The sequence below is a fragment of the Lolium perenne genome, chromosome 7 (assembly GCF_019359855.2).
Source record: "Lolium perenne isolate Kyuss_39 chromosome 7, Kyuss_2.0, whole genome shotgun sequence".
Classification (NCBI taxonomy): Eukaryota; Viridiplantae; Streptophyta; class Magnoliopsida; order Poales; family Poaceae; genus Lolium; species Lolium perenne.
In genome coordinates, this window is record NC_067250.2 from 106,585,935 (window position 1) to 106,601,477 (window position 15,543).

General features: G+C 49.0%; 2 protein-coding genes across 2 annotated transcripts; both read right to left on the minus strand.

Moving 5' to 3' along the window:
* Positions 1-9,317: 9,317 nt before the first annotated feature.
* LOC127316394 (uncharacterized) lies at positions 9,318-11,641 on the minus strand. Its single transcript, XM_051346786.2, has 2 exons — positions 9,767-11,641; positions 9,318-9,627 (listed from the first exon to the last, which is right to left on the minus strand). Exon 1 carries the CDS (start codon positions 11,639-11,641, stop codon positions 9,785-9,787), a length of 1,857 nt encoding a protein of 618 aa, XP_051202746.1. The 3' UTR covers positions 9,318-9,627; positions 9,767-9,784.
* Positions 11,642-11,660: 19 nt separating this feature from the next.
* LOC127316395 (uncharacterized) lies at positions 11,661-14,025 on the minus strand. The gene is made up of 3 exons (XM_051346787.2): positions 13,851-14,025; positions 13,644-13,745; positions 11,661-12,881 (listed from the first exon to the last, which is right to left on the minus strand). The coding sequence occupies exons 2-3, from the start codon at positions 13,653-13,655 to the stop codon at positions 11,661-11,663; spliced, it is 1,233 nt and encodes a 410-aa protein (XP_051202747.1). The 5' UTR covers positions 13,656-13,745; positions 13,851-14,025.
* Positions 14,026-15,543: the final 1,518 nt, after the last annotated feature.

The following is a 15,543-nucleotide window of genomic DNA, read 5'->3' on the forward strand; positions in this document are numbered from 1 at the left end:
CCTAGAAGAACCGCTGCGATGAGCAGCTGGAGCTTGGGCTGACGAGTTGGAAGCTGTGTTGTGGAGTTTGCGAACCACCCCTAACAGATCAACATGGTTTACCCCATTTTTCCTGGTATACGGATCCGAAGCCGTGCTCCCTTCCGACATCATCCACGATTCACCGCGAGTTTCCGCCTACAATGAAGAAACAGCTGATGAGGCCAGACAGCTATCTGTGGACCTGATCGAGGAAGCTCGGAACTTAGCTGACCAGCGCTCCGCCATCTACCAGCAGAAGCTCCGACGCTATCACAGTCGTCGAGTCCGGAACCGCTCTTTCATGGCAGGAGACCTGGTCCTCCGCCTTCGACAGGTGAAAGACCATAAGCTGCAATCTCCGTGGGAAGGAACCTTCGTCGTTAGCAAAGTGCTTCATAACGGGTCGTACTACCTTGTTGATTTCCGTGAGCTGAAGGATAGACCTGCTAATTGGCACCGGAAACGCAAGCGTGAGGATCCGGATGACATCTACGACGAGACAGATCGCCCTTGGAACATCGCACAGCTACGTCCTTTCTACACTTAGCATATTTTTTCCGAGTTACAAACTCTGTAATAGTTATACATGATCAATGAAATAAAGCTTATGGTTCACTCTTTGAGTCTTTTACCTCCTTTACTTGTTCATTTTAGATCGTATATGTTTTTTCCGACTAAAACCGCAGAGCTGGATATTTCCGCCTAGGCGTGCATGAAAGTTGTGATTTTCAAAATCGTCCTTTAGGACGTAAGCTTAAGTTTTCTGGTGGAAAATTTTTTTCGTTGCAAACTCGCGGATTCCTGTTAGCGACTTCTGGCACCTAGGTTGGGGGCTTGTTTCCGCGGTTATGGACGGACGCCATTGGGCTTCGTCGCCGCAGGCGACCGTTTTCGGCCAAAGGTTTTCCGGCTCGTGGAAGGTCAAACGAGTAAGCCGGAAAATTAACAAACCAGCACTTGCTTTTAACAAACGAAACATGCAAATAATTCTAACGGATAGCAGGATAAGTTTTCCGCCCACGCATAATTGTTTCGTCCCTAGATACTTAAGAATTTAAAAGTTATATTACAAACCCTCGCTGGGGCCAAAATGATGCATTGTTTCTCCCGCAGGAATAAAAGTTTTCACTCCCCCTTAGCCGGAGAAGTCTTGCCCTCTGAATCTTTTTTCTCGGCGTCTTCGGCCGGAGATGACACGTCTTCGTCGCTTTCTTCTTCTTCAGAAGCTGCAGCACTGGTCTTGGGTTCCTCTTGGGGAGCGTCCTTGGAGCTGTCCAGGTAAATTGGGTTCCAGATTCCGCGGGTCGCGCCTCCGCGTCGCGCTCCTTTTGAAGCTCGGCTTCCAAGGGCTCGTCCGCAGGAAGAACGACCTTGTCGTAGAATTCATTATGCCGGATCCTGCGCGCGATACGGGTGTCGTAGCCGCTCACTGCATCCAGGAGCGCGTTAACATCCGCATCCGGAGGAACGCCCGTGGTTACCTGATCAAGATCAAGCTCCGGATTATGTGCTAGGCACATAGTTAAGGTCATTGCAGCAGCGCCTCGGGCTGATGATGCTTGCAGATCCGTCACCAACTCCGGAAGAACGTCCATTTTTCCAACAAGTTTGCGAACGTTGCAAGTGCGACTCCTCTTGATGGATAAGTTGTAGCATATCTTGCGGGAGGCGGAGATGAGATCTTTGCAATCATCGCCTGCAAGTTGAAGAAGGTCGTCTTGTGGGAACAAATTCCGACGTTTTTCCGGATACCCAAGCGGCTCTGCAAAAGATAATCAGGATATCAACATGCAATTTGAGCACAAAAGAAAAAGGTTGGAGCAAACATTTGGACAATGTTTCAGCATAATACCCAAGATATTCTCGATGAGCAAGTCCCAGTGATGTTCCGCGGTCTCCATATATTTCCGGAGTCCATTGAGCTCTTTTTGCTGCCTCTTGATGGTCTCGCTGTCAGCATTTCTTTTCAATATAAATTCGCCCGTTTCCCTGATGTGCTCGGAGTTTTTCTCCGCCAGCTGTTTCTCGGCCTGCTCCCTCTTCAGTTCCGCCTCCTTTAATTTCGTTTCCAATTCTTGGTACGAGGAGCGCAGGTTCTCAAGCTCCGACGAGGCTGTAGCAAGGGAAGACGATGCGCCTATAATAACATAAGTTAAAAGCAAGTTCAAAGTCGGAACCTGAGCTAATGACGAAAAAGACGGAAACCAACCTTGGGCGTCCGCCAGTTGTTTGTTCAGTTCCGCATTCTCATCCTTCAGAGTCCGGATATTTTCCGCCTGATTCAGAGTACCGCGGCGCTGAAGGGCAATGTTTTTGTGCAGCTCATAATGCAGCGCCTGCTGTTCCTGTAAAACATAGACAGAGCAGGAGTAAAAATTCGGCCTGTAATAGTGGTTTCCTCCAAAGCATTATTGCCGGAACCTTTCCGCCATAATGCTTGGGGGCTACTGATCCAATTTAAAAACTTTCCCGGAAGTAATCTTTCTCTAAGCATCTAAGCGCTAACTATTCTTTGAGTTTCCGCCTACATGCTTGGGGGCTACTGGGGAGTACCTTTTGCTTGCAGATGAGTTTGTCGAAGAACTGGCCGACATTCTTCTTGAAGTCCTGGATTTCCGATGTCGCGGAGTCAGGCTTCCCCCAGGCGTTGTTCAGCATGGCGTTGAGCAAGTCTTGTTCAAGATCCCATTTCTCCGCCTCGGTTAACTTGTTGAAAAACTTGATAGCATATGCCTTGGGGGTGGAAGTGGTGTCAGCCGGATCTCCAAAGTTTTTCGGAAAAACGACGATGTCGCCAGCGCCGTCTCCGGCCTTCTCAGAAGAAGTGACTTCAGCCTCTCCTTGGCCTTGTTCTTCTGCGTCTTCTTGGGCAGGGCCTTTGGCCTTAGGATCTTGTCCGCCCACTTTCTCGCTGCTAACCGGAATAATTTCCGGTGGAGTGTTTGCGGCAGGAGGGGGAGATTGATCAGCCTGAGGGGGAGATGGCCGAGGAGTAGGGTGGGAGGTACTTGGCGGAGCTGGAGTAGTAGGACCAACTGCCGGAGACTTTTTCATGTATTTAGTGATAGGCTCTTGGCCGATGGTCCGCGTGGCAGTGGTACTCGGATTCCTGCAAACAAGTGAAAGGGATCGAATAAGAAATAATTTCGCCAAGATAAAGGTGCACCATATTCGGAAACTTACGGGGCGCCGGGGATGATGGGGCGCGAGCGCTGGCCAGCTGTTGAAAGCATCTTCAAGCGTGCACGTTCCGCTTTCCTCGAGTCTAGCGGAGGTGGCTTTACGGTTTTGGACTTCTTGGCTGAGGCCTCGCCGCTAGCTCCGGCTTCAGAGCCGGAAGCTTTGGCGCGGGGACGCTTCGAAGGTCGAGGGGCCGCCTTGCGGGGTGCTTGTTCCTCTTCCTCCTCATCGTCTTCCGGAACCTCCTCCGCCGCGTCGCCGCTGACAGGGACACGAAAAATGGTGCGGAAGTTTTCCTCCGCCAAAGTGTTGAGCTGGAAGGAATATGAATAAAAGTCAGAGTTAACATCCAAAAACTTGTGAAGTTTGAAGCAACGAAAAGAACAGAGCTTACCGGAGGACACTGGTCGTTTGTGTAGATATCCTTGATCAGTTCCGGGACTTGTTGGCCCCTAGGAATCTTCACCAACGTCTTGAACCTTCTCTTGAGGGAGTCGGCCGGAAGATCATGGCGGGTGACTCGGAGGAGATCGTCCGCCCCGGTATAAGCGCACATCAGGCGTGCGTTGTAGCGCAGGGGCTGGATTCTCCGGGAAAACCAGCTGAGAGTGAGTTGGGCTCCGGTCAGTCCGTCATGGACTAGCCAGGAGATTCTCCGCGCTGCCTTCTCTAAAATGGGAGTTTGGGCGAGCGAAGGGACAAAGCTCCAGCTTGCGAGTTCTTCCGGAGGCTCGTTGATGAACTTGGGCAGGCCATCGTGTACGTCCGGAACTGAGGCGTTCTTTTCATAGAACCATCCGTCGTTCCAGTACCGGACGGATTCGTGCGAGTCGTGGGGAGGATACATGCGGCTAGGTCGGAGCATGAACGTCATACTCCCATAGTTCACCATTGCTTTGTCTTTTGTCTCCTTCTTCACGCGGAAAAAGAACTGCCATAACTTGACATCTGGTCGGATCCCAAGGTGCCCTTCGCAAAGAGTTACGAAGTTGGAGAGGAGGAGGTATGAGTTTGGGCAGATGTTGTGGGGCTGGAGCCCGTATGTGTTGAGGACGGAGAGGAAAAACTCCGAGCAAGGGAGTGATAGTCCGCATTCCACCCAAGCCTTGGTCATAACGATTTCTCCGGCTTCTGGCTTGGGGACGTCGGAATCACGTGTAAAGCTCCAGTGAGTGGAGATCATACCCTCGTTCTGGAGCTCTCTAAGCTCCACATCAGTAGTTGCGCAGGGCCACCACTGACCCCGCTCTCCTTCACGGATCCGGGCCTTGGACGCCCTCTTGTTTTCCGCCTCCTGTACTTTGGCTGCCATCCTAGCTTGTCCCTCGAGTTCTTCTTTAAGCTCTTTGAGGGAGGGGATCCGGCCTGGAGCGGTGCTGGAAGATGCGGAAAACGGTTGAGCTAGTCTAATGTCGGAAACATATGGTGGCAGGAATGATATGGGATCCGGACATATTGGTTCTAATGGATTGGGATCCGGGCTACTCGGAGAGCTACCAGTACAGTGCGATGAATCAAGTGGCATGCTTCCGGCTGCACCCATACAAATTGTTTGAGTACCCGGATCTACACTACGTTTGTCTTCTACAAGGCCGGCGCACGTACCGTTAATGGCGCGGTGGCTCGACGGAGCTCCGGTGAAGACGAGGTCGCCGGACTTGAAGGAAACCACCCCGCGTGACCACGAATCGGCGGCGGGAAGGATTTCCCGTTCAACCGAAGGGATCTTGGCGCGAGGGGAGGCTTGGACTGGCGGCGCGCGGAGTTCACCGTGGCGAAGTTCGCCGGAGTTCAAGATCCGTCGGGCGGCGCGGCGCGAGGAGGAAGATGAAGTGGTGAGGAGAGGTGAAAGAATGAGGAATTACCGTGTCGCGGGGTATTTATAGGCCGCACACGGAGATTCGGGATTCGGATCCGACGGTGGGAACGGAACGGTCACACCGTTGGATGGACGACACGTGTTTTAGGTCAAGTGCGGTAAAACGACGTGGAGGTAACTTAACCATGCACTCCCGAAAATTCCGGCTAAAGATTTGCATCTGCGAAAATTTAGCGCGGGAAATAAGGAGGTTGTGCGCGGGAAAGGCGGAATCTCTGTTGCAGTATCTCATTTGAAGACAAAGGATTTCCGAATGAATGAAGGCGGAATCATGTAAGAAGTTTTGAAGCTCTTCAAGATTCTCTTCGTTTCCGAGCTGAATGAAGTCGGAGGAATGATGAATCTCGGAGAACTTCGGGGGCTACTGTTGTGGGTATACTTTATGGGTATATCAACGGCATGGCCTAGATCCGGCAAGCCCGGGTGGCCCATAGTTGGTGGTGAGGCATGTGGCCCATCGGGTGGCCCAGTTGCTGTAGATCATGAAGGATGAAGTCCAGCCCAGGAACGAGGAGCCGGATCTTGGCCGACCTACAAAGGAGGCCGGATCCGTGGAGGCCCATGAAGTATCCGGATCCAGCACGTACTTGGAGGAAGGCGGATCCTTGACGTACACGGCAAGACATTGCACCGTAGTTAGGCAACTTGTATTCCGGCTAGGACTCTCCATGTAAACCCTAGATCCGTGCGCCTATATAAGCCGGATCCCGGGAGCCCTAGAGGCACAACCACAACTCATTGTAACAACGCGAAAGCGCCCAGATAATTCCAGACAAGCAGCAGTAGGCCCTGTCATCGTGCAGGTGTTCCGAAGCTGGGTAAATCGCGTACCACCGTCCCGTGTGCACTCCGCCCTATGGCCCCTACTTCTTCTCCCCCTCGTGAGGATCCCTCCTCCGAGGTACCGTCGATTAGGCAACGACAGGAGGAGATTGGCCAGCGGTGGGCTGATGAGCATCGGCGCCAGCGCGAGGAACGGGAGGCGCAGTACCGTGACGGCGGGAGGCGATCGAGCGCCAGCAGCGGGAGGCGATGGAGCGCCAGCATCAGCTGGCGGTGGAGGAGCGTCAGCAGCGGGAGGCGCCACTGGTGGCAACGGAGGCGGCCTGGGGGAGGCAGGCCGATGCGTTGGCAGTGGAGGCCGACACGTTGGCGGCGCGCCTAGAGGCGCGAATGAAGGAGGAGGAGGAGGAGGAGGCGGAGCAGGAGGACGACGACGAGGACGAGTTCGAGTGGTCCGACGACGACGGGCCGCACCCGGACGAGACGGCCGATCAGTAACGCGCGCTCGTCGAGTCCTTCGAGCCGGAGAAGAAGCTCCAGGGCGCCGCCCGTGCCCGCGAAGAGGCGCAGATTCGTCGCACCGTCAAGCTCTCGCTCCAGGCGGCGCAACAGGGGATGGCAGGCGACGACGCGCTGCTGGAGCAGCGGCGTCTGGCCACCGCCCTATGCATGGAGAGGCGGCGCGCAACATGAGCTGCGGCGAAGGGGAGGCGACGATGGGGCACGGGCGGTCAATAGGCTAGGATTTAGATGAAATCTAGCCGTTTTCATTTAAACTATATAATATATAATCAAATTTGAATGAAAACCTTTATTTTCGTGCACTAAATATTCATTTGGGAAGGGCGTTTGGGGATGCGACCTCCCCAAACACATCACGAATAAAATACATCCCCCAAACGTCTAATTCGGCGCCGTTTGGAGGACTTTTTAGGGAACCTGACTGGAGATGCTAAGGGCTGTCCCCAAAACGGGACAGCTAGGGCCACACGGGCGACACACCAGGGCAGCCCTACCAAGTAAAATTGCACATGTGGCAGCACCACAAGCAAACTGAGCTCACATCAAACTCTACACAGAAAAGAATCATTCAAAATCAATATAATAAGAGAGCATAGTTTTTTTTTTTTTTTGAACAGAAGAGCACAGCTTGTTGCCACCATGGTAAATTCTGAGGAGGTAAAAACAAAGCTGTTCAATATAGTAGATATGTAAGGATTTATTTCCAAAAATAATAACAACAAGTGTCAGCTGTAAGGACCCGAGCTGCTACTCTCGTCTCACTATTTCCGGTGGACACACACGCAGCTAGCTTTACACCAGTCGGCGGCGAGAACACGAGTCAGGGGAATAGAGAAGCATAGCACACGATGGATTTTAGTCCAGCCCCCTTTAGCTTTGGGAGCTACCTTTCTTTTCTGAATATTCAGAGTTGTGTTGCTACATATTGCAATCCTCTCTTTTGCATCTGCTACCCGACCAGCAGTTCACCCAGGTCGATCTGCTTCTACAGTGCACCAACCATACACACTATCAACTACACGTGCTGATCTAAGCCATGCCTCTACTAGCCTGCTGCAAGAAGCAGCACTGTAGATGACTGAATGTGTTGCCGGGTCCTGTGCTTATACAAACTGCAGCAAGTCCCGGTCAATTTAACATACACACATACAGTTTGTGTGAAATACACCATTGTACAAGGCCAGGTTCTAACATCAGCCTCAGAGCAATTCTGGATGAATTTGCACCTGCGTTTACAAGTATTTGCACCAGCTGGCCCTGAATCACAAGTTGTTGTACCTGTTTGCACGCACGGAACAAGTTCGTGTATGTGGAGTGTTATTAGCTCAAAACATAATGCAGTATGGAGGTACTAACTAATTGGTGAATTTTTAGACGATACAACAATTGGATTTTAAGCCAACACGATTTGGCAAGTTTAACTTTCCCTTATGCATACCTACTACTACAATTAAAATGCATGGCCCTGACTAGTGGATCCAAGTATAAACACTGGGTTGATTTTTCCGATAAAAGGAATATATTAATATCAAAAGATACCAATTACACCTAGCCTCTGCAACAACACAACATCCTAATGGTAGTATGGATGAACACAATTAAAAAAAAACTAAGTAACAAAAGTCCCGCGGCTTAGCAACAGCAAGACAACCACCACCAAGACAACAACTGAAATACAGAATCTCTAAAAACGACGCCTCCAAAAAGGAAACGGTGCACCAGCGCCGTCGTTGTCCAACCAAAGATCTTAGTTTTTCACCCTGAAGATAGTCCCCGCTCTCAAAACAATGCCTCCAACAAGGTCTATACTAGGTACAACCGGTTAAGGCCAGACCTTGGGTTTTCACCCTGAAAGGTACGACTATGAACTTCACATGTGCTGTCGCCCCCACTTCCATATCACTGCTGCGGAGCCCGGGACACCAAGCAAGTCCCTCAACAACGCTGAAACTTGAACCTCCCTTAGCAAGTCCTCCGCTCCGGCCTTCATGTTATTATCTTCATCTGACTGCATCATCGACCAAAATGTCTTTTGATGCCAACACAGACCAGAGCTTCGTGCCGCTCCCTCCAGAACCAATCGGCCGAAATAAAAGCATGGGTGTGCACGACCGAATACCACCGATCCAGCAAACTCCAGGAAAAAAAAAACACTGTTACATTCGCTGGCGGCCCCTTCCGGAACTCAACACTCCTGCCAGATCGAGAAGAGCAAACCTCAGGTAAGTCTTCATCTTCGCCAAGAGAGACCCTAGGACCGCCGCCTTTATTCAGGTCATGCCCCCACGCTGGCGACCATCCTAGGCTGGCCACAGATGCCGCCGCAGACACCAACCACACCCGCCCTGGGCACCGCCGCAGCCGAAAGCCAGCCCTCCAACGACGAAATCAGCCGTCTCCGGCTTCCACGCCTCTTCACCTTGCCGACGGGACACGGTGACAGATCGAAAGACCCACCACCACCATCCGCAGGCCGACCATCTCCGGCGAAGAAGAAGGCCGTCTCCACCGTCGAACCCAAGGCTGCTGCCCCGGGCGACCTCGTGCCGCGGGAGAAACCCAAGACCACCTCCACGCACCGGCGAGAGGCGGGAGGGGGGATAGTGGCACAGAGCCGCCGCCCACCACCAGCCACCACCGGCGTGCCACCACCAGCAGGGGAGGAGCCGACGAGAGACGGGAGGGCCACAGCGCCGATCAATCTGGCCGCCGCCGCCTAGCCATCCACGCGACCGGCCGCAGTGTCGAGGATGGGACACGGTCGCCGGCCCCAGCGCGGCACGAGGAATCGCCGCCGCCGCCGCCACGACCCGCGGTTTTTGCCCAGCGGCGCCACCGGCGGCGGCGGCGGGAGGCGGTTAGGTTTTGCGGGGGTGCGGGAGACAGGGTGCGGGCAAACACTGGGTTGATAGCACAAGCATGCTGCAGAATCAAATCGCACACAAGTTAAATGATTTTCTTACATACATAGTATATGGCAAGCAGTATCCTCAACACATAAATTAAGGCGTAGGCACGTTACAAGGGCACACAAGCCCTTCTTAATGCAAGCACAACCATAACCACGAACCACACTCAGACGATACGTCGCCTCACTCTCACAGGAAAGAGCTAGATAGCACCAATTTATTCTTCATAAAACGCACGACCAGAAATCTTGGCAAGCAAACACTAATAACTTGAACCACATCGTATAGGACATACGTCGCGGCCGTTATCGATCTTTCTTCGCAGCACCAAACCTACAGAACACAGCAAATGATCAATGATATGACTGATTACTGACAGCATGATCAGTCTAATAATTGGACCCGCTCACAAATTATGACACATTCTTTGAAAAAAAGTGTAGAAAACAAAGCAGACTAGATGTGTGTTTACCTGGATAGTGGCGCCGGTTCACCTGAGCACCGAGACTCTAGGTAGGGGCTTCTTGTAGTGTGAAGAGTGGTGCGGCTTGAAGAGGGAAGGGTCGTGGCCGGCCTCCAGTCCGTCCCACTCCAGCTTCTCCCACCAATTCTTCTCGCAGTCCACGACGGGCCGGCTATCTTGGGCGACAGATGGGAGGCGCCTGAGACCCCAACAGCCCCTGAGCCTGACGGTTTCAAGTTTAGGAGCAAAAATATTGGCTTCACATATATGTTGGAGCATATACAGCTCATGCATGTAGATGTGCCTCAACTTTGGGAATTCCAATACTCCTTTTCTCTGGTCGGTTGCTATTTTTGTAAGAAACATGGGCTCCACAGGGAAAACACCCTTCATATCACCACAATTGACGATGTGGAGGGTCTCTAAGTTGGGAAAATATGAACCTGGAGCATTCCACGATAATGGAAGAGCAAATCTGAGCCTCGGGCAGGAGTATAGATGTATACTCTTCAATTTCGTGAATGAAAGAGTGTCTCTAGCACTACTTATCTTTCCATTGGTCCAAATGCATTGTACCATCAGTAGATCATCAGCCCGAAAGGTCTCAATTTTATCAAAGCAATAATTACTATAGTTAGTGATGAAGACTGTCTGCATCTTCGGGCATCTCGCAACATGACACTGTTTCAAATATCTCCAATAAAGCTCCGTCTCTTCCATGGTGAGTATGTCTTCAGGGACGGTGGTGGTGATGAAAGAATTGTCGTGAACATGCATCGACTCTGCCATTCTCATCACAAAGATGATAGTCTTCATTCCTTGCAGGGTCTCCAATCTAGTGCTGCTAATTCCCTCACCAATCTGCACATGGTAGCCCAATGGCTGAAACTGAGGTGCACTTTTGTTGAGGTGATGATAAATAGCTATGTTATCAATATCAACTTCAATGTAGGTGCTATATGTACTGGGGATTAATGATATGGGTCGAGGCGGACATATTTGCCTGCTGCTGCCAGGGCCAGTCTTCTCCTTCTTATAACTTTCTTCTTCAACTCTAGCGGTATTAGAGACACATAGGGTTAAATGGAACCTATTACTCTTCCAAACAAACTCATTGATATGTTCTAATACCAAGGATTGAAGAAACCTTTTGTCCATTACAGTAGCGTATGTTTGTTGAAGCTCTATTCGGACATAGCACACCAAAGACTGAATTTGTAACACATTGAGTTTTGACAAACCATTTTTTGGCCATAGAATGGCATGGAGCTGCAAACATCCCAATAGAATGATTTTTTGGAGACTTGGGGCCAGGACCACATCATCTTTGAGCACAAGTGTTTTGACCATTGTGCCAGATAGATCTATCTCCTCAAGATTTAGAAGGGCTCCACACAACCTGAACTCCACCAATCTTGCACAACTAGCCAAACAGATACGAGAGATTTTAGCTCCCTTACTTTGATCAACTATTGGTCCCGCATCTAAGCTGAATGTTTCAAGTAATGGAGGTAGTCCTTCGGGGCCAACATGAACCAACCCAACACAACCATCTAGAACGAGAGTCTTAAGGATTGTTGCTCCTGATAAACTCGGCATGACTTGCATTATACTATTCCCAGACAGGTCGAGGAACTCCAACTTCACCATATTTGTGAATTCATCCTTTTCCCCAGTCTCCCAAGGACATGTAGGCTCAATTAATCGAAGCTTGTGAAGGTTTTGTAGTTGTCTCCATGCAAAATTGATATGCCAAAACCTTCCCTTCTTTATATGTACCTCCCTAATGTTTGCGGCCATCTGCTCTATAATCTCTGGTGTTAAATCCAATTCCCAGTTCGTGTTGTTCATGTCAAGCACCCACAAGTTCTTACAAAAATCCATTTTTGGTCTATTTTGCTTGTCAACTTCTTCTGCTCCTTGATCCTTTTTTTTTTTTTTTTTTTGCGGGTACTGCTCCTTGATCCTTGCAGCTGTCTATTCCAAGGAACCTTAAGTTACGACAACAATGGAAAGGAGGTGAAGAAAAACTAAAAGTGCGGCCCCATAACTTGAGCACACGAAGTTTGTCGGATTGATGAAACATGCCATCAGGTAATGGTCCTAATGGAGGATCAAATATGCTTGTGACTGCAGCAAGGAAACATGACGTTGCCTGTGGAGGCAAAGAAGAATTGTCTCTAGTCAATATCCATCGTTCGGGGGGAGTATCCAATTTATGACCAAAATATGGTAGTACATTAGATGAATAATCCTCCAGGTGTATTTGTTGATAGAGAGCAACTGCAAGCTTCCATGCTTCGTCAGCCTGACCTCCTTGTATTATTTCATCACAGACCACATAGCTAGAAGCATGGGTGACCCAGTTGTAGTCCATTATATCGCCTCCCTGATTATTTAGTGACAGCAGATACAAGATGCACTGTACAACTGCTTCCTCGAGCATATCTGTGCAATTTGCGATTTCTCTAGCCTCTTCTTTCATAAAAGAATTCCACCCGTAATTAATGATTTCTCTAGCTTCTTCTTTCAGCAAATAATTCCACCCTCTACTACTGTAGTTATTATATAGAAAAAGACGTGAATTATCCACCTTTTCTATAATTTCTGAGTTGAGACGAAGCCTTCCTCGAAAGGTCCATAATACTCGACTACCACTACCACCCCATATTGATAGAGGAATACCAAAATCATCCATGTCAATTGTATTATCACTCCCATTATTAAAAACCACTAAACATTTGTGTTCGCGGATGGCTTCATAGATCTCAGCCGCAACATCTCCTATCTCAGCTCGAGAACCTTCATCTACACCTCTGAAATCATCTTCCTTATCCTGTCTATCAAGGATATTCATAACCCGACAAGGAAGATTCAGTTCTTCAACGATTATCCTTTGGAGTGCTCTTCGGCTTTTCCAGCTCGAGCAATCAATGTGGATAATCTTGCTGAATTTCCTCAACAGAGATGGCGGGGGGTCTTTAGCAATTTCTCTAAGCACCGCCGAAGCAGCCAGACCACGCCAGCCATCGAAATAGATGGACTTGTGTGCAGTACTGCTCGTATCCTCCAGATAAGGGAGTATCTGTTCCACCGCTTCTTTGATTGTATTCGGAGTAATCCTCTGCATTAGTTTATGGCAACTATTTGAGGTCACTCACTTTAGCAGTATTTAGTCCGGTAAATATATTATTGAAAAGAAGCAGCCACGTTTTCAGTTATTATTACGATCAACACTAATTAAACCACATGCATGGGCACCGGCATGTTCGAACATCAAGCAAAAAAAAAAGACAGTGTCTATAGGGCCTAGACAAGAGGGGAGAACATGCAATGTGTTAGGAATGGAGCGTGGCAGAGCCTTCGGCTACAGGCGGGGATGAAGACATCTGCGGTGCAAAAGATCGACACTTGGAAGAAGAGAGAATGGTAGCGATGAGCAACCAAGTTTGGTGCAGCCGTGCAAGTATCTTGTCGCCAGAGGCGAGAGAAATGCAGCAGCGACGTGGTTCAGTTGTTAGCATAAAACCATCACATTTCTAGCAAAATTAATCAAACAGTGCCATTTTTATTTTTGGAACGAACACCTACAAGATTTTTTTCAAGTTTTAGCAATAACGCCGATTGTACATTGACAGCGAATTAACAACATTTTTAACCGGTGGGGTCTGGTTAGGCTATTGCAATTGTGTGGGAGCAGGCAGAGAAAAAGCCCAGCTAGTGTATCTATAGATCAGCCTAATACACTTTTGTTGTTGATTAACATGTTTTTCTTATATATATCTTGAACATAACATTTTTTTGTTGAATATCCAATCTGACACAAGTGAGAAAAGTACTCTAGATTGTGAGAATTGCATGCATGTAAATGTACGAAGATAAATACCTCTCGAGGCATTATGACGAATACTATTTCTTCAATAAAGGTCCGGCCAACAAAGACGAGAACCTCCGCATGAATTATTTGGCTAGTTCTCTCCTAGTTAACCTAAGAGTAGCCAAAATAAGTTGTGTTTGTGCATAGAGATAAAGAATGTCAGTCGATGGAACAAAATTAAAATGCAAGGAATCAGAGCGGAAGAAGCAGCAGTACCTTACTAGGAAGAGGGATTAAGGTATATGTTGATCTGTGTTAACAGCTACATGGTTGTGCCAGAAGAGAGGTGTTTACAGTACAGCATGAATGGGGAGATGTTGGAGAGCAAATCTGTGGCTCATTCATGTTGTTGCTGGTTAGTTCTTTGCTTGGAGCTGGAGCAAAGTAAAGAAATATGGGCTGCATCCCTTTTTCTGTTTTTCTCATGGCTCTGCTTTTCTTTTCGTCAAAAGGATGGCTCTGCTTTTTTTCTTTATCTTTTTTCCTTTGAATAAAGCGAAGCTGCAGAGCAGAGCATAGAAATCTATGGCGAAGCAAGCGTGTTGGAGAATCAATTGCTTCTCAAGATGGTACTTGCCACAAGGGAGCTCAGGGAGTTTCTCTTTGCTTTATGCAAGTGAAATTACTGCTTAATATAACAAAGCTCGGGCCACGTCTGTACTGAAAAATAGTATAATGAGTTGTTGTTTTTCGAAAAGGAGGCGTAATCATGTCTTTTGTTTTTTGTTTTTTTTCGTGTGTACCGTGCCGTTACTACTTAGCCCACTACTAGACGACATGTCCTTCTCAGCAGGCCCATAAATAAAACTGCAACCAAAACTTGGTAATATGCGTGTCACTGGGTAGAGGGGCAACGATATCTCTACTATCTAAAAATGAAGAACTGGTTCTGTTTCCTCCAATCGAAGGTTGCGTCCAACATATTTTCATCTAATTATTTTGTCCTCCCACTAAATCGCATTATATTATACGTACAGATGCTATGGTACCGATTCGTTTACATCTATACCTAATAATAAAGAAAATAAGATTTCTTGTTGGTCCGTCAGTTTTTACCCCGAATTTTCGTCTTAATTACATGCCTTGCCACCGGTAAGTCATAAATAACGTTTCGTTCAAATGTTCCGTACATTAAATCGAGTCTCCCTGTCGATCTGTCGCTTTTGATGGGCCTTCCCGTCGATCTGTCGCTTTTCATGGGCCTTAATTTCTTCAATCCGCCAGTCCTTGCCGGACCGGTCCATAATCGGTTCAGATAACGTAACCAAACAAACCATTATAAAGCGAACGCAGACCGCCTGTAACCAAAACACACTAACGAATCTCGCCGGCCTTGGGGCAGCCTGGATCACGTCGACCAGCTCGTCCGCGGGATTGTGCCGGTTGTGGTGTCGGCCACCTTGGGGAACTTGCGAGGATCCAGTCGACCTCCGCCCGATCGACCATCCTGGCGACCTTTGGGCGCGAGCTCGACCCGCCCGGAAAGTCGAAGAACTCGCTCCGTCGCGTCGGTAACCAGCTCAATGGATTTGTTTGGGGTCGCTTTCACAAGTGACGCCCTCTGTTGTGAGGTTGGTGCTGTAACTTTTTCATCTACATGGTGAGCTCCCTGCCAGCGAATCCGAGGGATGATGCACGCCTCCGCCACCGAGCCCTAAAACCTGCATCATGCCAACGGCCTCCTATGGGATACATCCCTCAGTTGATTGAGATTTATACATGTTTCTGCGCTCTGGCTCCTTATCTCCTTGCCTGGAAATTGACGGGACAATGCAGTGCACGGGTTGTTTCCATTGACATGTTCAGTTTGCATCGTGGCATGATTAGTAGTATTCTTTATTCAGGAGCAACCCATCTACTTTCTGCTTTTCCTAGAGTCGCTGCCCCAGCCCCCCGAGTCTCCAGGATG

What these genes read in the sequence shown, in the direction of transcription:
- LOC127316394 (XM_051346786.2), bottom strand. Translation starts at nt 11,641, where the DNA reads ATGGATTTTTGTAAGAACTTGTGGGTGCTTGACATGAACAACACGAAC.